At 47.0% G+C, this 25,657-nt stretch overlaps 1 protein-coding gene across 1 annotated transcript in view; it reads left to right on the top strand.

Moving 5' to 3' along the window:
• The window catches only part of E2F5 (E2F transcription factor 5), a 348,139-nt gene that overhangs the window by 156,285 nt on the left and 166,197 nt on the right, over positions 1 to 25,657 (top strand). Inside the window, exon 5 of the mRNA XM_078687086.1 lies at positions 15,870 to 15,934. Coding sequence (XP_078543212.1) covers positions 15,870 to 15,934 — 65 coding nt within the window. The remainder of the gene's footprint in view (positions 1 to 15,869; positions 15,935 to 25,657) is intronic.

The following is a 25,657-nucleotide window of genomic DNA, read 5'->3' as shown; positions in this document are numbered from 1 at the left end:
CGGAGGGAAACAAACAAAATACACAGAGAGCGAGAGGGGGGCGGGAAACAGACAGGGGGAAGAAGGCACGGAGGGAAACAAACAAAATACACGGAGAGCGGGAGGGGGGCGGGAAACAGACAGGGGGAAGAAGGCACGGAGGGAAACAAACAAAATACACGGAGAGCGGGAGGGGGCGGGAAACGGACAGGGGGCGGGAAACAGACAGGGGGAAGAAGGCACGGAGGGAAACAAACACGGGCTTACCTTCACTGCGAAGGATAGAAAATGGCGGACACAAGCTTCCGGATTTTGAGGATTTGTGGGCGTGGTTTTGCTGTCCTGAGTGACGGATGACGTCACAGGGCTAAAGAATGCAAAAAATCACGCCCCCAAATCCGAAAAAGACGGGGCTTGTTTGGAGTGACGCATCTCTCCTCCAATGGCTGGCCTCCGTTTAGGAAGCCAGCCAATGAAGGAGAGACAGGGCAGGGAGGCGGGACCTTTTGCGCTACTAAGAGTCATTAAATCTCCGGCCTAAGACTGCGCAAGCGCAGCCTTTTAGGCCTTCGACCTAAAAAGGGCATGAATTGTAAGATTAAATGCCCAAGGCTATTAGCTGTAGCATCCTATGTCTAACTTACTATATGCAAACAGAGCCAGCATAAACCATGAAAGGGAGACCCCACAGGACTTGGCCAGGGATGACTACACAAAAAGTACTGGGTTTTCTAAATTAACTGGTTAAAAAATGAAGATAAAATTTGACTAGGGGCTGTTCTAGAAATAACCAGGATCTAACTAGGAGGCAGCCTTACCTGTCCGTCGGTACCTCTCTCTGACATCCGAGAGGAAGTGGAGGTACCGAGTAGGACCAGGCTCCTCCCTTATATCCCGCACGCGATTGGTTAATTGATTTGTTGCACTGCAGATTGCCCGCCAAAACGAGTGATTACTAGGTGATTGCCAAGGCGCTTGTCTAAATGCGCATGTGCGTGAGCGCTTAAAGGTAGAGGCTACTCTCGAAGACCTGCGTAGTTGTTAGCCGATCGCGAACGGCATGCGCTAGTCATTCGCGCGTGGCGATAAAAACGTGACACTAGTCTCTTGCGCAGCCGCTTTGTTAAATGAGCCTTATTAAAAACTCAGGTAAATCCGCTGGCGTTTGAAAAAAAGGATGAAAGACTGGCATAAACAAATAAACTCGCCACAAAGTCGGCGAAGGGGGAATATATAATTTAAATCCCGCGCATTTATAACTATCGTTCTAAATAAGACCAAATAGAGCCTCACAATGCATTTGGTCAGCAGAACAACAGCTGCGTGGGATCGTAAATTCAGTAAAGAACGATGTAAGTGACAGAGATCTTACAAATGTCTGATATTCATAAACTGGACTGGGTGTATCAGTCTCAGACAGTGTGGGCATTGCGTAAGCTTGAGCTAATAGTGAACCCTGGTAATACACAAATAGCAGGAAGACTGCAAGGGAACACTGCATGTGATCTTGCTCATGTAATTATGCATACCTATGGCCACATAAGGAGATTAGTTTTTTCAGCAAATAGTGTTTTCCAGACAGGGAAACCGTTAGAGCTGGTATCAGACGATCAAATTGAGATCCACGGAATGGAATCGTTTAATCCTATACTGTCACTATGGAGCTTAAAGATCCATTTTTGCTCTTTGACAAATAGGAATTTGGTTTTGTCGCTGATGTGAGGTGGAATATATGGGTGTTCTAAGATCACCCACTTTAAATCCTCTGCTCGGTGTTTCATAGCCAGGAAGTGGTTGGTAAGACACGTAGACTGTTTATGGCAGCGGATTGTATTTTTATGTTCGCTGATGCGAACCTTCATTTTCCGCTTGGTGTGACCTATATATTAAAGTGAACATGGACAGGTAATCATGTATATAACTCCCTCGGTGTTGCAATTGATGTGTTTGCGGAGTAGCCATGGGCTACCTGTGCCTATGTCCACCTGGTCTGTTTTGTATGTCTGAGGACATGCGCTACAAGAGCCACATGAAAAGTGACCACGTACTGGTTGGGTGTTCCATAGTGTATTGAGTGTTTCTGCCATTTTTACTCTTGGTCTGGTGTGGACCAGACTATCTCGTAGACTTCGGGCTTTTTTTTTTTTTATTCTCTTTTTGAATTTTTTTTTTATAAAAACTTTATTTTCAAGAAGGCAAAGAAGATATTTACAGTAACAGCGTTGATCAGCAGTTTCACATTACTACATACATGTATCAGAGAGACGGACAATTCCCAGTATGTTTTGCCGTCCGAGTCTACTCTACTATTATGGATACGAAGGAAATAAACGCTGTCGTGTTGCACAGATTCTTGCTTGTCAACCTATCATAATCTGTTCCAGTTCGTAATTTGCCCAATTATTGATATAGCAATTAGTGCTTAGCAAGTTCAACCAATAAACCGAAAATTACACCTACAAAAACCCAACTAATGTCATCATCACAATAGAAAGTTGTACCCTTACCTAGACATTGGTCATCTACTGCACATAGTTCGTACACTCGTTCAAAGGTATTATCGTGCTCCCGCTCCAACCCACCACAACACAGGGTGTCACACACTAGTTCGTCCCTCCTAATCCTCTTCGTCCTCCGGCAAGGGTGCACACGGTTCCCCCCTGTATTTATTCCACGGCAACCACACCTTATTCCATTTACGGGGACAGGCCCGCAGCACATACACCGCCCTCTCTTTCACCATTAGAAGGTCCATATTTCTAATCCAGCCACTCACCGTAGGCACTTCTGGAGTACCCCATTTCTGTGCAATGTCCCTTTTGGCCACTGTCACAGCCAACGTGACCCACAATTGTCCATACCTGTTCAGGTCAGTAGGGTCCCAAATGTTTAACAGGCATTTACGGGGTTCAGGAAGGAGTGACACCTCAAGGACCTGGGATACTGTGCGCATAATTTGTCTCCAGACTTCCTGGATCAATGGGCAATCCCATAGTGTGTGGAGTAAAGTTCCCTCCTCCCCGCAGCCTCTCAGACAGAAGGGGTGTGGTGCTCGTTGCATCCTATGTAGAAGTGTTCTGGTGTAATAGGTGCGATGTAGGATCTTGAGCTGGACCAACCTGAACCTAGCTGAGATGCCCACTTCTCTCGGCGACGCCAGCGCCTCATTCCACTCGGTGTCATCCATGTCCCCTATGTCTCCAACCCACCTCTCTCTAAGTTTTTGCGTGGGGTTTGCCAGATTGTTAACCAGTTTTTTGTACGTAAGAGAGGTTGCCTTCTGCTCCATAAATTCCGTCAATAACCTGTCTTCTAGTGGCGACGATTCCGGGAGTGTGGTGTCAGGTGGAATGGCTTGTAGTAGGGCGTGACGGATTTGCACATACCTGAATGTTTCATTGGGGCCCATATCATACTGCCGCTGTAGCTGTGAGAATGCAACCACCGAGCCCCCCTCCCAAAGGTCTCCCACCACCGAAATCCCAATTTGATCCCAGCGTGTGAAGCCCCTACTGGACCTTAAGTTTCCTAATGATTTCGCGTCCCACAATGGCGTCATTCTAGTGATTTTCCCCTTCCACCCCAGTCGAGATTGTGCTGTATGCCATAAGGTAGCCGTATGTAACGTCGGTCCAAGCAATTTTTTAACCTGTGAGTGGTTGTACAGTACTGAGAGCATGCCGTCCGTCCCCAGCTGTGACCAGTCCGCTTTATAAGCGGGGTCATCCCGCGGGACATGGATCCAGTAATTAATCACCTTAAGTTGGGATGCCCAATAATATAGTTGAAGATTGGGTAGTGCAATCCCACCTTCATACCAACTTTTAACTAGTTTGTCATGTGCTATACGGGCTGGGCCATTGCCCCATAACAGAGCAGAGACCAGCGCTGCGACTTGTTGGAAGTAGCGTGGAGCCACTACATGCGGGGTGTTTTCTAATACGTAGAGAAATCTAGGGAGAGCCATCATTTTATATAACGCCGCTCGCCCAAGGAGGGTCAGCGGCAGGGTAGCCCAATACTTAACGTCCGCACGTAGACGCGTCAGAGGAGGCACCAAGTTCGCAGTGTAGAAGTCCGCTGCATTAGTGGTGATGAATATGCCCAAGTATTTAAATGAACCGGCCGCTAATTGCAGGGGGCAGTCATTCCGTAACGACGGCTCCGGGCCCTTAAGGACGAATATTATGGATTTGGACCAATTCAGGGTGTAACCGGACGCTTTCCCGTGCTCATCGCACAGAGCCAACAGGGCAGGAACACCCTCATTGGGATTGGTCATGTAAATCAGCATGTCGTCTGCATATAGAGATACTTTATCCTCCCACCCGTCCTCCCAGGCGATGCCCTGAAACAGCGGTGTTGCTCTGAGCAGAATTGCTAGTGGCTCCAGCACCAGCGCAAAGAGTAAGGGGGATAGTGGGCACCCCTGTCTGGTTCCTCTTCCCAGGGGGAAGGTCTGTGAAATGTGACCATTCGCCACCACCTGTGCCATGGGTGACCTATAAAGCAGCCGTATCCATGCTATATATTTCGGTCCGAAGCCCATACGAGCAAGGACCGCAAATAGATACTCCCATTCTACTAGATCGAAGGCCATTTTGGTGTCCAGAGATAAAATGACTGCCTGTTCCGAGAGGAGATGTGCCCGCGCCAGGACTCCATGTACTCTCCGCAAATTCAGCGCCGTGCTTCTGTGCGGCATGAAACCTGATTGGTCGGGGTGTATTAGGGTCTGTAGATGCTTAATCAGGCGACTAGCCAGGAGTTTCGCTAGGATCTTTGCTTCCACGTTGAGCAATGAGATAGGTCGGTACGAGGAGCATGTCGTCTGCGGCTTGTCTGGCTTAGGAATGGCGACTATCGTGGCTGTGCGCTGGTCCAGAGGGAGTTCAGCCTTGACTAAACTTTCTCCATACATATCTAGCAGGGGTTTGCTCAACAGGGGAGCCGACGCTTTGTACCATTCCACGGGTATCCCGTTGGGTCCCAGCGCCTTGCCGGATCGCAACGACTGTATTGCCAATTGGATTTCGTCGTCGGTTAAGTCAGTGTCTAGTTCCTGTTGCGCTTCTTGCGAAAGCTCCGGGACAGCAATGTGGTCGAGCGATGCTAACGCCTCCCGTTCTGTGACAGCCCGAACCGGCGTGTATATTTCCTGATAATGTCGTGCCAGGGTGCAAACTATTTGCTCAGGGTGTGTCTGCAGCTGGCCATCTTGTGCGTATATTCTCTGAATACCTCGGTTACAGCCACCCCTCTTGTCTAACCATGCCAGCATTTTCCCGGCTTTATCGCCCAAGTCATATACCCTGTGTGCGGTGTTCGCCAAGTGTCCCTTGGTAACCGTTGTAAGATGGGCCAAGTGCTGTTGTTGACTGAGGTGTAGCGCATGTGTAGTGGCAGGGGTGGGGTCGGCCATGTGTGCGGCGTTCGCGGCATGTAGTGCTAATTCTAATTGTGCTAGGTCACTTCTGGAGTCTCGTTTGTGCCCCGTGATAGCCGCTATCGCTGCGCCGCGCAAGACTGTTTTGTATGCCTCCCAGAGCATCGAGGGTGAGGAAACTGTGCCTACATTTTCTGTAAAATAGTGTGATGTGGCCAATTTAAGCTTTTTCCTTATACCAGGGACTTGTAAGTAATCTGGGTATATTGGATAGAGCCTGCAGGGATGTGGAATTCCTATAACCCGACGCCCAGGACATATTGTTTGGGGTCAAGGGCAACAAGTTTTAATGTGCATTTTGTCCTTGGGACAAGTAGGCCCAACCCCCTGCAGCACACACCCTTTGGCTGCCAGTTTGCAGTAGCACATTAAGGGCCAGGGAAGGGCACTGCCTTTAGTTATTATTTGTGTGACTATGTTAATGCTGTTCAAACTTGTATTTATGGTTCATTAATTGAAAGCCTTTATTATTAGGGTGCGCGCTCTAAGTAAATGTAAGATCGGACTGCACTACTGACAGTGGTTACAGTATATAAATGTGTACTCACGGTTTTAAAGTTTAGAAATATGAGGCTATGCATAATGCTCCCAGAATGCTCTCCGATTAGATGCAAATATTTGTAGACGCTTGAGAGCAAGATTAATTACTCTTTGCTTACAATATAAAATGTTCCTAAAAAATGAAAGTAGGAAAAAAAACATTTGCTACACTACTGTGAAATTTCAGGTACCGTTTCTTTGCAGCATCATTTAGTAAGATGTGTTGATGCATGCTAGTATTTCGCAAAAATATTCATATTGGAAAATCAGTGTAACCAGTTTCAATAAGATTATGAGTAACATAAAAATAAACAAGCATTGGCAAAGTCAGTAGGTCTGAATTTAGTGGTCAGTTTTTTAGTTTTGCCACTATGTGACTTGTTTTGGCATGGTTTTTGTAAAGCCTTCTTGATGTGAAAGCTGCCAGGCCCTCACCATTATAACAAACATTGGCAAAAGCAACAAAAAATGTTCTAAAAAAAAAGCACACACTGCCACATTAGTTACTGCCACTAAGCAAAACTACTTTGTGTGCCAATATACTCCTTGTGAAAGAGCTTAATGCCGTCACTCACAGTGAAGCCAGCCGATACAGAGAGAGGGAGAGAGAATTTTAATAAACACAAAAGGTTGTGGTAAACGCCAGACCAAATTAAGGGCCCCATTATTAAAGAAAGTCTCAAAAGTGCACCCTTGCATTAAGTGCAGCTATATGGCTTTCGTGAATTTACAAGAATTTATAGAAGCAGGGCAAGAAATGTACTCTTGGAAAATATTTGTGAACTGGAGTTTATCATGAGCAAATATGCATGTGTAGACTTGCTCATGCGAAAACCCGAGTGTTTGCAAGGTCATTTTCCCATCAACCACTTTTTTCCCAACTCTGGAAGAAGGTTTACGTCTGCCATTGTCAGGAGTACATTTCCAACATTTCTCAGTATGGAAAAAGACTAGAGGAGTTTTTGAAAACCCTTACAACATGCAAGTTAGTAGATTTGCACAGACTTAAAGGGCATTCCAACCCTGGAACTATTGCTTACCACTACCTTCAGTCCCAGTATGTAGATCTGCAGAAACGTGGCAACATAAAGGGATTGCTAGTATTCAAAAACTATTATGGTATGAGTCCTGGCATAATCAGAGAGGCTATATAAGAGCTCTTATATAATGAGATTGCTGCCATCATTTGTCGCCGAACCACATGGCACCAAAGGGACAAGTGGATTTTGTTACAGGACAAGTAGATTTATGAAGCAACTTGCCCCATGGACAAGTAGATATTTCAATAAATTCCACACCCCTGAGCCTGGCGCGTTTCCTCTCTTTAGTCGTAATGTGGAGGGATACTGGGGAGTGATCAGATACACCTCTAGGCAGGATCTCCAGTTTGTCCACCGATCCCAGTCCCACCCCCAAAAAGAAAAGGTAGTCTATACGAGAGAGACTGTTGTGTGTAGCTGAGTAGTGCGTGTACTGAGTCGCTGTGGGGTTCAATTGACGCCAAACATCAGTGAGGCCTAGCGCGGTCAGAAAACCAGGAAGCGTGGCCGTCCCTCTCAGGCGTTCCCGTACGGGAAAGGTGTCCAACTGCGGGTCAGTTATGGCATTGAAGTCCCCCCCAATGATCATGTCACCCTCCGGGAGGTCAAGTAGAAATTGACCCAGCGCCGGCAGCGCCGGTGGGATGTATACGGACACTACGTTGAGGGGTCTCCCTTCCCACAGGCCATACAGCGCCACAAAGCGACCCTGGTCGTCCCTCTTGCGGCTTTCGACCATAAATGAGGAGTTCTTCTTAAGGAGTATTCCGGTGCCCCTGGATCCCGTAGTGAACTCCGCATGTACCGCCATGGCATATCCCCGCCTATCGAGTGCCTTGCAGGTAGACCCAGCTAGGTGCGTTTCTTGCAACATCACCAAATCAGGCCCGTGGCGTTTGATGATTTGGAGGACCAACCCCCGTTTGATCTTGTCTCCTAGGCCTCTAACATTCCATGTAAGTAGTTTTAAGGGGGACACCCCTGCCATCGGCGGGCCGCCGTCTGCGGGTGTGTCACTAGCTTGCTGGGCCATTCGGGTTTATGTTCAGTGCTATTGATGTGTGGAATCGGAGTGTAACACAAATGCAATGTTTCGTGCTAGGGTACCATGAGCGTACAGCCTGCAGCAGGACCATGTGCCATATTGAAGTGGTGATGACTAAGAACAATAACCATAACATTACAACCATCCCCCCCCCCTCCCTGCTCCCCTGCACCTCGGACGAGAACCCGCCCGCATCCCCAACTTGGCAGAGTGCTTAATCCCATCCCTATCTATCTTACTTGCTCGTGGGGTTGGTGAGTCCCCTACAGGCACCGGCCGAGTCCCGCCCTACTCAGCTTTATCGGCTTAAAGGTCCCAAAGGCTGCAAGCGCGTTGTCCCCTGTCCAGTATATTGCAATCAAACCCTGACAGGCTGTCCTGAATCGAGGGGGTCCCTCTCGAGATCAGAGTCCAGTCTCGCGGCTCCTTCCTCGTGTGTGGGGCTACTGGGTTGGCGCTCCGCTGGTCGTCCGCTGCGGTGGTTCTGGCGTTCTCTGTGCTGGCGCTGAGGCTGGCCCACCTGTCTCCATCCGTCAAGCCATTCCCGTGCCACCTCCGGCGTATCAAAAAACCACGCTTTTCCTTCGTCCACAATCCGCAATTTGGCGGGGAAAAGCATTGAATAAGGCAAGCCCTTGTCACGCAGTGTCTTTTTAACTTCAGTGAATGATTTCCGGCGCCTCGCCACCTCTGCCGTGTAGTCTGGAAAGAAGGCCAAAGTCGCGTTCTGAATCTTAACCGGTGGCGAGACCCTCGCCGCTTGCAGAATGGCGTCCCTGTCTCTGAAATTAAACAGTCTAGCTAGCACTGGTCTTGGTGCAGCTCCTTGCCTGGCCGGCCCTCCAGGCACCCGGTGCGCCCGCTCAACCGAGAAAAAGTTCGACAATCCCTTAGGTTGCAACTTGGTTTTGATGAGGTCCTCAACGTAGAGATCCATGGCCCCCTTCCCCTCTGTTTCCGGAAGGCCTAGGATGCGGACGTTGTTTCTTCGGGAACGCCCTTCTTGATCGTCCAACTTATCCTGCAGTTGCTTAGTGACTTTCTCCATCCGCTCCATTGCCACTTGCAGGTCCGAGGTGTCCTCAATGAGCGATTTCGTAACTACTTCCACTTGAGACACCCTCTCTGACATTTTCTTAAAGTCCGCCCTCAGCAGATTAACCTCAGAGGAGATTGAGCCCACCGTCGTTTGTACCTCGTTGAGGGTTTTCATGATGTCTTCTAGGGTAATCTTTTTCGTTCCGTCTGCGTCCGGAGGTGCACCTGCGGAGTGGCGCCCGCCACCCTGAGAGTGTCCGTGCTGGCTGTACGCAAATTTGTCGAGTTTTGCTTGGGTTGACGCACTTCTCGAACCCTTGCCCGCCATGGCGTTGTGCTCGAGGACGATTAGTCCGTTTTCCGCGGCAATGGCAGTTCCACTCGTCGATTGGCTATGCGATCCCCGGTCCACTGGCTGTGTGCAACCGAGTGAGTGACCCACTTGTTTCAAGTGTACTGCCCCACACTCCCAGGGTCCAGGCGCGTCCCAGCCGGTCGTGGCGCTGGTCAGTTCGCTGGTTTCAGTACTGTATGTGGGCGGCCCCCCACGGGGCTACTCCGGCCTCTCTCTTACACCGCCGCAGAACTTATCCCGGTGCCTTGGTGTGACGCTGGCGGGTCCCTTACGGGGAGCACCCCGCGGTTTATGGCAGAACCCTCTTGCGCGGCTGACCAGCAGCGTTATGATGCCTCACAGTGGGCCTGACCCCTTCCGGACGCCTCCTCAGCGAGCACCCCCAGCGTCAGGATCCAGGGTCCACCCAGTAATTTGGAGTGAGTAGCGGCGCTGCGGGAGGTCGGCAGGGTCTCCGGTGCACTCCTCCTTACCCTACGTGAGCTTTGCGGTCAGCCGTCTATTTTACCCAATATGGCGCCGCCCGGGTCTCAGGGCTATCTTCGTCCGCGCAGGCACCCGCTCTGCGTTCGATTTTGGGCGGTGTAAGCAGTCTGTCCAAGGCGCCGCAGTCCCTCTCGCTCCCACGGCAATCAGCGCCGACCAAGCTGGGCGCCGGAGTACTGGTCAGTCCGGGGCTCCGCACGGGCCGGACGGAGCCACCGCTCTCAAGCCGAGCAGGACGCACTTCCGCCCGGAGCCGCCAGCCACGCCAGAGCGGTGCGGCCAGGCAGTCACAGGCCCCAACACGTCGTTGCTGCACGGATCACTTCCCGGCAGCCGACAACCACCGGGGTCAGAGCAAACAGAGCCGCTTGGTTCCCCAAGCCGATGCCGCTTCTTCGGGCGGGCTATAAGTCGGATATATGTACGGATATTCAGCGCGGGCCGCTATGCCTCAAGGAGCTCCCTCTTTAAGCTGCCTCCATGCTCGGCAGTTGGCCACGCCCCCCCCCGACTTCGGGCTTTTTTTAAAGGAAAACAGAGGCGGAAGGATGTTGGTTTGGGCTATGTTTAGAATAACCCAATGTTTTCGCACTGTCTTTTGAATTTTATTAGAAAGGACGCTGAGTGTGCTAACAAAGGTTAGCCTATCCAAAGGCGCCTTTTCAGGTCTTCTCTCCAAAAGTGCCTCCCTGTTGTTGTTGGTGGCACGTTTCCAAGCTTTTCGTACCAGATGACGTGGGTATTGTCGATCTTCCAATTGTCTAGACAGGATGCGGGCATGTTTGTCGAAAAGAGAAGTGGAAGAACAGTTTCTGCGAACTCTCAGAAACTGTCCTACAGGGAGATTTTCCCATAGGGCCCGAGGATGATGACTATTAAAAGCTAAGAGGGAATTCCTGGACATAGGTTTTTTATAGAGTTCGCATTCCAATTTACCATCTTTGGGAAAAATGAGAATGTCCAAAAAGGGCAGTTCCACCCGGCTGAATTCGATGGTGAATTTCAGATATTGGTTTTGATGGTTCAACCAATCATGAAATGATTGAACCTCCAATGGTGTACCTCGCCAAACTAGAAAAATGTCATCAATGTATCTCTTCCATAGCACCACCTAGTGGAAGTAGGGGTTGCTATGGTTGAGTACAAGATCCTGGTCAAACAGATGAACATAGAGGTTGGCGAGGCTGGGGGCAAAAATACTCCCCATGGATGTTCCAGAGGTTTGAAGATAGATCTGATCTTCGAATTTGAAATAATTTTCCATCATTGCCAATCTGGCACATTCCATGATGAAATTCACTGGAGTGATGCTCTGTAAGTCACGTGTAATGAGAATAGATCTGATAGCCTCCAAAGTCTCCTCCTGCAGTATACAGGTATACAAAGACTAGACGTCGATACTGACCAGAAGGTCAGTCTCGGTGTCGAATCCTACTTCTGGTAAAAGTCTTAGAACATCGGCCGTATCCTGCAAATACGTAGGCATCTCCCTGACAAGAGGCCTCAAGAAAAAATCCACAAAGGTGGACAAGGGCTCCAGCAAAGAGCCTATGCCTGAAATAATCGGGCGTCCTGGGGGGGGCCGAATGGGTTTGTGAATTTTAGGCAAACAATAGAAGCCAGGCATGACTGGTTTGTTAGTTACCAGAAATTTCGCTTCTTGGGGTGTAATCCACCCTTCCGTACTCCCTTCCTCCACTAAGGTCTTAATCTCTGTGAGGAGGCGAGGGGTGGGATCACTTGGTGTTGTCCAGTTGTCTTTGGCATTCATGGCGATAGGTGACCATGTCCAGAACAACAATGGCACCACCCTTGTCCGCCGGCTTAATAATGACGGACTGATAAGTAGATAGATGAGCCAAGGCAATTTTTTCTTTGGTGGACAAGTTTTGAAAGTTACGTTGGTCTTTGTCAAATAGGGCCATGACATCATGGGTCACCGCTTGTTCAAACGTTGTGATTTTGGAAGGAACCTGATGTCCTAGTGGGGTAAATGTGGACTTGGGACGTAGCCCTGTGTTGGTCAATTGATCCTGTGCCTCGATAGACAAAGCATTGTCCTTTGTTTCAAAGAAAAAGTGAAGGCGAAGATTCCTGAAGAATCTTTCCAATTCACAACGGGTCTCGAAGGGATCCCCCTTGTTTGTGGGTACAAAGCCCAAACCTTTTCTCAATACTGACTGCTCATCTGTTGTCAATTCACGAGAGCTAAGATTCACTATTAAGTTCCTGTCGCTGTGGGTGTTGTCTGAGCTGCTCTACGGCTCCTGGTGTTGGGGAAGGTTTGCTCTGCTTCCCATTGGTCATGCTGTTGTCCTCTTCTTTTCCCGTAGTTGCGGCCCGACCTTGTCCTAAAAAAGACGGGTCCTGAAAGAATTGGGGATGTGTGGGAAATGCCTGCATGTGTTGTGCGAATGGTGGCTGAAAACCCCACGGCCCTGGTGGCCACCACTGGGCTTGGTTCTGATAAAACCCACATAAAAAAAGTGTGTAGTCCATTCATGGTGGGGTCTTCTAATGGGGCTTATCCTTCGGGGCTTAATTGAGTGATGCGGGAGGGCGCTGCTTCTTTGAGGGTAGAAATAACGAAGGCCTAAAGATTGGACATCTCCCTCTCTTCCAAATCTGGGTTCCCTACGGATGAAGTCCACCACCAATGGGTCCCTAAAGTTGATAATTACTCAATCGCCCTCCTGATCCTTCGGACAGTAACCCACCCAGCTGACTCTTCTGACATTTAAGATCTCCGTGTTAGACAGTGGTGGGAGAGTTCTGTTCTTATTTAGCCAGAAGATGACTTTGTTTTTTAACTCCTTGTAAGTTTCCACTTTATCCTCCCCGATAGCTGAAACTCCCGTCAAGATGATTGTATAGGGTGCAGACTCGGGGGGTAGATTGACACACGGTGGCCTCTGTTTAATAGGCTCTTTACCCAGTTTACCATGTCCTAGTGGCTGTCTATCAATGGCAGGAACACAAGAAGTAGGCCGGGGTCTAGCGACGACACCTTCCTTCGAGGGCCTGCCCCTGGTGGAAGCCATAAGATTAGTGGCAATAGGAGGTTTCTCCATCCTCGGTCGTTTAGGCTGAGTAATCAAGGGGTCGGTTGTAGGTATGGGGACCCGCGTAGCTGTAACACTATTCCCCGATTTTTGGGAACCTAGTGGAGACTCCATTATTTTGCCAGAATCTTTAACTAGATTACCCAACGTGATCGAATTGGCTCTGGCTAAATTCTCCAACTGGTCCAGTTTAGAATTTATCAGCCTCGTACGTTCCAACAAGGGTAGCATCAGCGATTTAACAAGAATTTCGATCTTGCCTAAGAGAACTTCATCTGTACTTTGAGTCAAGCATTGATCAACAGGATCTATGGGATCCACTGTGGGATTTGGGGGGCTTGTTGCAACAGATGGGAGCAGCGCTATACTATTTTTCTTAGATATCTTTGCAATTCCCCCTGTCTGAATTTTATCCCCTCTTTTCCTCTTACTAGATTTGGGATTATGTAGACCACCTACGGGGTTTTGTGCAGGGCTGGATGGTATGGGCGGGTCACCAGCACTATTAAATGAGCTATTCGTAGATAGGCTGGTTATTGTTATGTCCGGGATAGGGCTGTCAGCCTCAGCAACCACATCCACAGGCACCAGTCGGGGCTCGGGCAGTGATTTAAACTAAGGGCTAGATGACTTGATTGAGGGGGAGATACTGCTAGCCCAATTTTGCCCAGAGACGAGCGTTTACCCATACAAGATCAACAGATAATCGTTTCTCGACAAAGGCGATTTCCTTCTCTAAAATGCCTGTTGCCCGCTTAAAAAAATGATCAAGGGTGCCAGATACCACCCCATTCTTAGTTGTAACTTGTACAATTCTTTCTTTCCCAGAGCGTAGGGACATAGCTGTTCATTTGCCCACGACTGGGGCCCGGGCTGGGACCCGAGTGACAACTCTAAGGTAAAAGGGTTAACAACAAACAGAAAAATAATTGTAATTGTAATTAACCCAATAATAATCAAAAGTTTCGGCTTAATCCCTACTTCACTTGAAAGGGGGGTGGCCCGACCACGGTCGACCTCGGACAGCCTCAGACGGCCCGGCCTTCGCCCGGCGCCCGCGCGCGTCCCGCGTGCGCGTGTATAGGTGTAGCTAAGTAGAGAATATTGGTGGGCGTGGCGGGAAGAGGACCCAGGTGCGGCCGGTGTTCCTGGCGCTTGGCTACCTGGTCCTCGCAGTCCCGCTGTGGAATTCAAGTAAGCTCCCCAATGGTACAGTCACAATGGAGTTCTGGCAGGCAGCGTATCCCAACACTCAGGGCAACAGCAAACGGAGTCCTTACTCTCGAACGGCACCCGCGAGGCGGGGGCCGTGAGGCGCACTATTTATGGCTGATGAGCGTGGCGGGAAGAGGACCCATGTGCGGCCGGTGTTCCTGGCGCTTGGCTACCTGGTCCTCGCAGTCCCGCTGTGCAATTCAAGTAAGCTCCCCAATGGTGCAGTCACAATGGAGTTCTGGCAGGCAGCGTATCCCAACAATCAGGGCAACAGCAAACAGAGTCCTTACTCTCGAACGGCACCCGCGAGGCGCACTATTTATGGCTGATGGGCGTGGCGGGAAGAGGACCCAGGTGCGGCCGGTGTTCCTGGCGCTTGGCTACCTGGTCCTCGCAGTCCCGCTGTGGAATTCAAGTAAGCTCCCCAATGGTACAGTCACAATGGAGTTCTGACAGGCAGCGTATCCCAACAATCAGGGCAACAGCAAACAGAGTCCTTACTCTTGAACGGCACCCGTCGTATTTACTTGCTAAATAAAAATACATTCCCTTTAATATTAGTATGATAGTCTTCTAAGACAGAAATTCCTTTCTTTAATTCCATCATTCTGAATAGGTACTCAGCCAACTTTCCATCCAGTTCCTCAATGTTTTAATTAATGATTGATGTCATTCATATTTGAGTTGTTTTGGTTTCTTTCACCTCAGAATATAATTCAGCATATGTAAAACTGCATTTTGTTGATTTTATGATCTTGTTTTTGGTATCTTGGGCATTAAGTTCTGTAGCTTTCCTTCTCATATCTTGCGCTAAAATATTTGTGTTGCTAGATCATCTTGTGCTGGTAAATTAGGACCATTAATCCTTTCATTTGCTTGATCTGAACTAGCAAACTGAGCGACTGCTCTTTTGCCGAGAGGATCAACCCAGCTTCACATTTAAATTACACTTCCACCTGACATTAACCGATTGGCTGACTTCCTAATAATTTAACCTTTAAAATTCAGTGGATCATCATTGGCTTCAATCCCTTTATCTGTTTTTTAATGACACTCCTCTTTATAGCTTTTTGAATGGAGGGTCTGCTGAGAAACCCTGAGGTTGGGCTTTGGGGGGGCACTGTGTGAAGGAGTGCATTACGACCCCCTTTCCATATTGTATCAGAGAGAGAAGATCGGAAGAGAGATGATAAAGTAGGAGCAGGGGCGGGTTTGAATTCATTGCCTCTGGTTCAGGCTGAGAGGGGCTTATAAAACAAGTGAAAGCACGTCACTCACCGGGGCTTGAGGACATCCCGAGCTGAGCGCGCATGCACATTAAGAAAGTGAAACCGAATCAGCCTTGCGACTACGGAAGGGGGACAGGCGATGTGCACATCGTAAGTTAACTAGCGTGTGTTCACGGGCGCGTTCACCTTTACAGTCCGTCCTGGGACTTATTTGATAGTGCATTTCAGGTGCTCGTTAACACATTTAATGTCCTGCTGTAGTGATGTGTGTAATAGGCAATATCGGGGCACTTTGTTTTCCCTTAAGGAATAGAGTCTCTAAGATTTAGTAAAATAAAAAATGCTGTGGGAAAGGTGCAGACAGACAGCTAAATCAAATTGTGTTTTTAAATTTAAATCTGAAAACTAAATTTTCCAATTTTCCTATTGTCCAGGGGACACACTGTTAGCAATTCAGGCACCTTCTGGCACACAATTGGAGGTCCCGATTCCTGAAATGGTATGTAACAGCTTGCCAAGCATTCTTTTTTGAGAGCTATTTAAATTTGCAGTTTTAATGTTCTTTTCATTGTAATGAAAATGAGTAACCTGGTCTTTTTTTAAAATAAGCCATATTGTCTTTTTAAGCACAGATAAACTATTTCTTAAAAGGGAAAGCCAAATTTGAATATGGTGAACATTGAGACTCAAGGCCATACACCTGGGAGCTCATACCGCAACATGTAATTGACTGCTATGACTAAGTGTTAGGTCTTCTTGGTTCCATAGTTCCGAAATATTAATTGAATTTCCGTAATCCTTTTGTGATTTTAACAGTATTCAGAAATGATCCTATGGAAGCAGCCTCCAGTTTTTGGACAGTGACCTTCAATTTTTTTTATTGCCCCTCAGTAGTAAATGTTATGTAACAGTGAGTTCCATCAAGCCAGGAGGTAATCTTGATGTTGCCTTACAACAAATGAATTGTCCGCTCTATTTTTTGTAAATTTTCTATTATGTTTGTTCAACAATATGCTGAGGAAAAACAAAATCTCAACAATAAATTCCATAAATGTATCTGTTGTCTCCACATTGCAAAAAGGTGAACTCATAGTTACTCAAAACACCATCTGCAATTTAGTGTTAAACCTCTGGAATTAATATATCCTTTGTTTAGTCCAAAAATACCCATGTGCGGTACCAGCACAGTAATCTCTTAAAACTTTCAACAAGGGCCCAAACCACAATTGAATGTTACAATTGCCTTAAGTTTGTCAGAAGGTAGGTTTACGATTGTAGAGAACATTTTTACCTACTTTTTCTGTTTTAAGCCTAAGATGATCTTGCATGGGTTTTAGAAGGCAAGGATCATTGAGTCTTTCTCACTAGATGTACTCATTGTAGCAAACTTTTTTATAATGTCCCAAAAAAAAGCTGGATGAGTGTTATCCTTCAACAGTGGAAACAAGAAAGTCCAAGTGTTGGTGGGCTGGCTTTGTTACTTGTTCTTCTTTCTTTTCCTTCCTCATGTCAGTTAGCTGCTCTGGTGCTGGAGTGTGGCTGTTCTAGCTGTTTTATTGTCTGATGGCTTGCATAGGACCTTTATGATGAGCTTTAGTCATAGCTGGAAGAGGTGTGGCGCAGCGGCCAGGGTGCCTGACTCCGGACCACAGGGTTTGCAGTTCGATCCCCGGCGGCAGGTCATCCCAGCACCATGTGACTCTGGGCAATAGCTCGTCTAATCTTCCCGAGGGCCCCCGGCGCCGGGAAACCACTTCGGAGGTAGCTGTGCGCTTTACAAATTCAAGGTGTTATGTTGATTTATAGTTCAGCCTTTATTTCAGTACTGCCTGTATTTACGCTTTTCAGAGTACATCTTGAGTTCTGTGGTTGTGGAGTGTCTGGAGTTATTTCCAGGAGCTAGTGTGAGTGCACTACTCTTCTCCCACGGATATACAAATTTACTCTGCTGCTTTTTCTCGAAGTGTCCTCTAATTAACTGAGTTTGAAGAGAGGTTAGTGAGTGAAGAAACTTCAGCTTTTTGAGTTCACTTCTACTGTTTGGCATTTTAATTTAAATCTAGTCATAGCTGATAATAAAGATCTTGACACATAACTTTGTCGAATTGCAAGAGAGGCATAAAGGAAAGGCATCAGAAGGCCTGTCCTAAAGATGTTGGCCTCGAAACACCTGAAGGTGAAGGCCATGTTTCAGACGGGCTGTAGACAAGGACAAAGCTACCAGTTTAAAAAATCCTGGTGTGTTGTACACGCTGTTTGCACTTCGATGACCTCTCACAGATGGCCGCAGTTGAGATTACAAAGGATCTAGCTGCCCATCAGTTTCTTCAAAAAGTTGTTAATCCTACTCTCATGAAAGGGCACTTTCCAGACCCTATTTTCCCCAATATGGAGGAATTAGCAAGGTGGAAGCCAATCCCAGTACCTTGGTCTGATCCTTTTCTTGTACCATTTATCTGGACTCCCAATTCCACTGTATTCCATGCTAAACCGACCAGCACAAGGTTACGTTCTTGGTCAAAACTTTCAGTAGAACAATGGACCCTAGAGCTAGAAAAAACAAAACCAGTGCCAAATTATGAAGTTATCGCTAACGGAAACTTTAACAAATAGATCCAAGACACCCTGAATCTGCTTCTTCCCATAAAATCAGTCCAGATGAAAAAAAGGTAGTAATAGAATGGCCTGGTATTCTGCAACACTTCGGGAACTAAAACAAATCTGTAAGAAGTTAGAAAGAACTTGGAGGAAGGATTTCTCTCCAGACAACAAACTAAAATATAGAGAGCCTATTAAATCATACAAAGCCGAAATTAAAATAGCCCAGGCGGCCTACTACGAAGAGTACATTTTATCGGCAGGCAACTCTGTGTATGAGATCTTTCGCATTGCAAAAACCCTTCTCAGAGTTCCACCTCGCCCAGCGACCCCTGATACTTCAGGTTCATGCTGCAACAAAGTTGCAGAATTGTTTCACAATAGAATTCAAGCTATATACACCTCATTCCCCTAGACGGAAAGCCAAGTTCTAGATCCTTGTCCTCACAGTATAGATTCATATTGGAAATTATTCCTCCGATGGACAATGAGACACTTGAGCGGATCACCCAAAGATCCAGCACCTTTAAAAATCTTGAAACAAGTGGCTGGAACAGTTTCCCCGACTATTCTGGAGCTGATTAACGCCTCTTTTGTAACTGGAACGCCCCCCCTGCCTTGGAAGGAAGCTATGGTGAGAGCACTCCTTAAAAAAACAAGCCTGCACCCTGACTCCCTGGGAAACTATCGTCCCATCTCTCTTCTCCCAGGGATCAGCAAAATAGCTGAAAAACATGCAAATTCAGTGCTGTCTACCTTTCTGGAGACTAATAAACTTCTTCACCCGTCTCAAACAGGCTTTCGCCCATCACAAGGCACAGAAACGGCCCTGCTCTCAGTTGTAGAGGAGTCAGGAAAAATCGTGGATGCTGAGGCATTGCCTTGATCTTACTCCTGGACCTCAGCACAGCATTCAACACGGTAAACCATCAACTCCTGGTCCATAGACTCAGGAGACTGGGGGTGAACGGGGCTGCGCTGGCCTGGCAGCAGTCCTTCCTGAGTGATCGACTCTTTCAGGTCTTTGAGGCTGATGTGGACTCAAAACAGATGCCTCTCAGCTGTGGGGTTCCACAGGGGTCATCCCTGAGCTCCACACTGTTCAATGCTTATATGAGCCCTTCAGCGAAGCTGGTGGTGCCTTTTGGTGTACACATAGTGACCTATGCAGATGACACCCAACTGGTGGTAGGACTTAGTCATGCTGACATTACATCCCCCAACATTCGACAGTGCTTGGAAGAGACTGCCAAATGGATGAATGACTCTTTTTAAACTAAATGGGGAAAAAAACGAGCTGATGATCCTGGGGAACCGGTCACCCACTGACCTACACACTATATGGCTTAATACTCTGGGTCCTATCCCTACTCCCAGGCCAAATTTTCTGTACCTAGATCCAAACGAGCACGATTGGGCGGGCGCTCATTTGCCTACTTGGCCCCGGTTCTGTGGTACTCACTGCCGCTCGAATTTTGTCTTGAATCAAGGTACCTTCAATTTCGAAAGGGCATCAAAACTTGGCTATTTAATCAATAGACTCCACACTCCTAATTGTAACTTTCCATCTTATCAAGCCTAACTCAGATCCAAGGCACCGGGAAACCCTCAGGGTAGCTGTTGCGCCATACAAATGTAATCAATAAAATAAAAACAAGCCCCAGATAAAGAGCTTTGGTATCTGGCTAGACCAAAACTTCACCTTTAAGGCTCCGGCACGTAAAGGCGGTGGCCTCGTGCCATGGTATCCTAAGGATGCTTAGGAAGGTCTTCCCTCTCCTCTCCTTCCCTTCCAGGCCAGGAAATTGATGGTTCAGGCACTTATTTTGTCCCATCTTGATTATGGTAATGCCCTTTATTTAGGTGCTCCTTGTGCAACCCTATCCAAACTTCAGACAGTGCAGAGCAGGGCAGCTAGAATTCTGCTGAACACCCCAAAACTCCAATCAGCAAAACCTGCCCTTAAATCCCTTTACTGGTTCAAGGAGAGAATTGAATTCAAGGTGATGTGCATAAGTCATTGGCCGGAAATGGCGTTGCTATTAACCATTCCGTTATCCGCCCCTATCGTACCAACAGACTCCTTCGATCGGACCACTTGCATCTGGCCACCATACCAAAGATTAGAAAAGCCAGAAGCGGAGGACGTATGTTCTCCTACAATGCATCGAAGCTGTGGAACTTGCTTCCTCTTGATCTACGGAAAGAACCTAACCATCTCATCTTCCGTAAACTGTTCAAGACCTGGTTATTTCCTTAGTTGGCTGCCACGCTGATCTTTCCGCTTGCAGTGCTGGGATGCCTCCGGGTAGCCATGCGCTATATAGGTGCATCTTCATTTCATTTCATTTCACTTGATTAAGAGCATAAATCAATTCGATGAGTGCCAAACGCTTACAAAAAATTGGTTTCCAGCTTGTTTGTTGAATCTCTTTACTAGAATAATCCACTGCATCCTGCAACTTCCTTAGGACATGGTATGCGCCCCAGAAGTTTCTGCTATCGGGGAGGATAGGATGGGTTCTAAGCTAAATTTCTTCCTATCCAGTGCTGGGTTTCCTTGAAGGTCCCTACAACCCTCGCCTGTAGGCTCATACACTGGAAATTATTCCAAAGTTATTCGTTCTGATGGCGGAGCCAGTGAAGGCTGTATCTACATAAACTAAGCACTTTCCCCAACTCTCAATGCAGCCCATTGTCTGCTTTTCTATGAAATTTCTTCTAAGTGCCTACTTTTGAAAACTTGAAATATTCTTTAAAAATCATACGAGATACTGAAACGCAATTACCTACCTGTTTTAAGTTCAGACCCCAGTGCTGGCCCTAGAAGCCCAGTACTGGTTTACAAAAGTAACGCGGTCATTCTTTACCTGCAACCTGAATTTTCTCCCATTGAATAACATTGCCAGATTGTCATTAAAATGTTTCGAAGTGTGAACTTTTAAAACAGCTTTATAATAATGAAAATTCACCACAGTAACTAAAAGGTTTTTGCTAATCTGGTTTCAGCTTAGACCCCAGGACTGAATCTAGAATCTAGTCCTGGAACTACTAAAGTAATCTGTACTGTAATCAACTGTACTTTTATGGTAACAATCCATTGAGCTCAATGCTTAAGTGTGTCTAGACTTGAGTTTCCTACAGCAACTCCTGTACCTATTGTGTTCACCAGCTGTATTGCTTCCTTGCAATGTAATTACATGAGAGTTCTCATATCTAGCAAAGTATATTTTTATGCCGGCTGGTTCTAAAAATAAAACAACTATATCTTTGGATATAAAAAACATTGGCCTGGAGTTCAGTCTTTGAGTGTGTGAAATCCTTTGCTGACTGAGTGTGTACAACAAATGCTTTGCACTGCCCTCTGGTACTGCCTTACTGCTCGACCAAGCTACCACTTTTGAGAGGAAGGTCAGTCCTGACTTTAACCTCTGTTATACCTTTGGGGTTTGTGGACTCTATACACATTGTACTTCATTGTCCAGTATATATAGAGCCACTTTCTCCCATACCTTCTGAGGGCCATGGGTGACTCATGTTTTTTGTGAGTTTGTGAAGTTCTCTACAATGTTTAAGTATGCGTTGTTCTGCCCACCGAAGGTTTTCAAGACTTGCTGTAGAGGCGTGGACATATTGAGTCAGTTTGATATGTAAATGAAAGATAAATCTTTTCAGTGGAGGGTGTCGCTATGAAACACCTCTTCCTATGCTTTTCACTCTCAGTGGGTGTAATTGAGATCTGGTATCAGTTCTTCTCCTACACCCTCAAGGACACGGAGGTATATACCGTCCTGTAATTCGTGGTCCTGTGCAGGAGTGCAACCAGGGACGTGGAGCTGGCCGCCAAAACAGGCATCAGCAATCTTAGACAGAAGTGGGTGTCTTGACCAATAACTTGTTAGTATGGTGGGGCCTTCCCAACTTTCGAGTCCTAAGATAAAATACATGTGAAAGCCGGTGGTTATTTTATATACAGTAGAGCTCAGTATCCTATTCATAGGGTCACTAGTGTGAGAGTGACAGGATGTAAGCCTGAGGGGAACAATGTGGTTACTGCGAGGCAGGGTGAAGCGCACCCTGTCCGTTTTCTCCGACTAGTTACTAGGATTGTTGGGATATAGGTCTTTTATAAGTTCGTCTCCTATGGCAACAAGAACAATAAGACAAATTATCAGTCTTAAATCCAATTCCTCTGGTCCTCTGTATATTCCCTCAGGGGAGAAATCAGGAAATTCAAGGTTGTGACGGGCAAGGGCAATAATAATTTTACTTTGTAATGGGTTCCGTGGCCAGGAAGTGGTGAGCATGGTGGGTAGTTCTAAGCCTGGAGATATTCGGCAAATGCGTACATAGATCCAATCTGGTGTTTTGTGCACAGAAGTGCCCAATATTCTATTTTCGTATATTGTCTGTATGGGACCTATGGTCATGGAGGGTAGATGGTGCAGAAGTGTGCTAAGAGATGTTATTTTCTATTGTGCTTTGGTGCACAAGTCTTTGATGTAAGGAGGTAAGAAAATGCCGGTGCTATTGAGAGCTTGATCTGCCACGTGTGACTATAATCAATACCGAGTGCTTGGAATATAGTGAGAAGAGCAGTATTTGTGAAGGGTGTCACGTGGATAAAGCAAGAGGGGTGACCGTCTGACAGACTCACGACGTGATTGTTGATCAGGTATTGTGATGTATTCCTATAGGTTCTGTATAGATCCCCCTATTCCTGACCCTATTCTGGTTAACAAATTAACTAGCAGCCATCCCATGATGCAGAAACCGTTATCTGATTAAGCTAGACCACGGCACAGGAGCGCGTTATCTGATTAGGTCATAACACTTGCCATCTAATTAGGCAAGCGATATTCCTCCAGCCCCTGATAAGGCATACGGAGTTCTCAAAACAAATCAAACCTATGACAACCTGGGAAAATCCCTGCGGCCATTGTTTTGATTTCTCAAAGAACTCCAGTAAAAGAATGTGCTAACGACCAGCTCGTATGACATCCTTATTGACGTATCTATGTCCATCCTTACGTCAATCTCGGCACCTTACAGGTATAAATATTACCGACATTGCCTTAAGCAAACACACGCGGTGGTGACGAGATCGGAGCAGCGAGACTTGCCGAAGCCCAGCAGAGAGTGAAGCCCACTGGCGCTGCCCCGCCTTCCTGACGCGCTGAGAACGAGACGCTGCCTTTCTCCTGCCGAGAAATCCAGCTCCGGCGCTTCCGAGCAGCCCTTGCAGGCAGCTTGGAATATCGAGACCACAGACGAGAGATACCATCCCTCAACCATCCTAGATCTCAGGTACAGAACTGAATAACCCCTTGCAGAGAATTCTTGAGTCAGTCACTTGGCAAAACAAACTTAACTCAAACTGCTACTTTCTACTCCAGCCCACGTATTAGGCTTAGGTCAGGTACACCGGGGTAGGCGTGGTTAGAAGCACCAGTTGAGTACGATTAGTTAAATGTATATGTGTATGTATATATTCTATCCATTTTAAATAGCATATGGCCTAGAAACCATATCAATGCTTTTACAGTATTATTTCATAATTCTGCTTTTATTGTATGCACTTTACTTAACCATAAATATTGCAATAATATCGATCCATTTCTCTTGTATGAGAAAAGAGACTGATCAATAAATAACATCTTTTATTGAACACGCCCGTCTCTTCCTTTTCTCTACAATCTGGTGAAACTAAGAATGCACTGAACTGACTGAGTAAAATAAGTTGTCTTTTGTTTTCACACGACTCTAGAGATACACTCTTGATTAGGGGAGAGCAAAGTTGTCATGTTCTATGGTTGTCAGAAACTAAATCCCTTCTTGTCTATCCAGGAAGGTTCAACTCCTCCTTGCCTATTCGAGAAAGTTTCTAGTGAACTCTGAGCTAGCTGGCAAACCCAAAACTTTAAGTCTAATATCGACAGTAGAAGACCTAGTTAACGTCTGGTCTAGGTCTATACTATTGGAGGTATTATTCCAATGCGCAGAGCCTATTGGGATAATAGGAACTACACTACAGTATACCGTGAGATGAGGTGGGGTATTGTTGTGGGAATTGTCGGTCATTCCCTTATATTGAGTGGGAGCAAGGGGGTGGGCTTGCAAGGTCAGGCAGGGACGCAGAGTCTTGTAAATACTCGTGCAGGAGTACCCTTAACAGAGGTGCCGGGTGGTCTTGAGAGTGGGCGTGTTACAATGAAAAGTAGGAGGAGGAGGCGGAGAGTGTGGGAGAGCCCGAGGTGTCAAGATGTGGGAGAGATGTTGCTTCGGATGAGGCCACGGACTGTGTGGAGTCTAATGAAGACTCCCCGTCAGTGATAATCACAATGGGGGAGGTAGCGGAACGTGCTGAAGGACCGGAATACACAGAAGGAGCCGAGCGGAGTGGGGGGTGGATAGGGTGGAAGAGTTAGATAAGTGGTCAGGCCAAAGCAAGTTAGGGCGAGTTGTGTCTGGAGATGGCGGGGCGAGAGATGTACGTACATGGGCGGTGAATAGGTCGGGCAAGGATAGCGTAGAGAGGCGGACATGGGTATTTGGGGTGACGGTGACGCCTAGAATAAGTGGTGTTATGGACGGCGGTGGCAGGGAGAGATATCGACAGCACCGAGGAGAGAGACCACAGGAGGTGCAAGGCGGGGGCGGGGACGGGGAGGTGAAGCTGAACAATATACGTAGAGAGAGAGAGAGAGCAAAGAGAAAGGGAGAGACAGTGTAAGGAAGGAGGTAAAGAAGAAGGAAAAAGAAAAGTAAGGGAAGGAGGTAGAGAAGAAGAAAAAAGAGAGAAAAGAAGGGGGAGATCAGGCCTGAATGTAGGAGATAGAAGGTGAAATCGATGAAGGAAGACAGCGCAGCTGAGGCAGCCGGGCTGGTAACCACAGTAGTGGAAGGCGGGTGAAGTCTGCGAAGTAACCACAAGTGACTACCCCTTAGGGTGGCAGTGAACTGCGCAGTTAAAAAAAAAAAAAAAGGGAGTGTCAAGGAGAGACGCGACGGTTGCAGATAAAAAATAGTTTGATAAAAGAGAAGAATGTTACACCCAAACCATGTAAAATGAGGTCGTTAAAAGAGGAAATAAAGACAGGAGGGAAGGCTGTGAAATAATGAGATCCATAAGGACAAACCGGGCAAAGAAAGGATGCTTGCATTGAAAGACAAAAAGGACCGTGAGCCAGGAAACATAGGCAGGATTAGGAAACCACAGTATATAAAGAAAAAAAACTTCTGAATAAGAAAATATACAGATAGAGTGAAACGGAGTGAAAAGCCAGTCGAGCAACAGCAAAATCAATATAAACACAGTGAGGAGTCGAACTAGCAATTTAACCAAAATTGAGGACTTGAACCTCGAACAATATAACCAAAATTGAGGACTTGCACCTCGAACAATATTAACAAAATTGAGGACTTGAACATCGAACCACAATGGTGTACTTGAACCTCGATGTACAAGAAAGCCCAATACAAATGATAACCAGGACTCGAACCTGGGCAGAAAACAAATCAAAATTAATCCAATGCAATCACAAGCACCCAGACTTGAACCTGGGCTGAAAGTCAAACCTCATCTCTGGACGCAAACCGGGAAACCCACAACAAACGGTAACCA

This window comes from Lissotriton helveticus, chromosome 4_1 (genome assembly GCF_964261635.1).
Source record: "Lissotriton helveticus chromosome 4_1, aLisHel1.1, whole genome shotgun sequence".
Taxonomy (NCBI): Eukaryota; Metazoa; Chordata; class Amphibia; order Caudata; family Salamandridae; genus Lissotriton; species Lissotriton helveticus.
The sequence above is the reverse complement of the archived record's forward strand: the minus strand, read 5'-3'. Positions and strand labels throughout refer to the sequence as shown.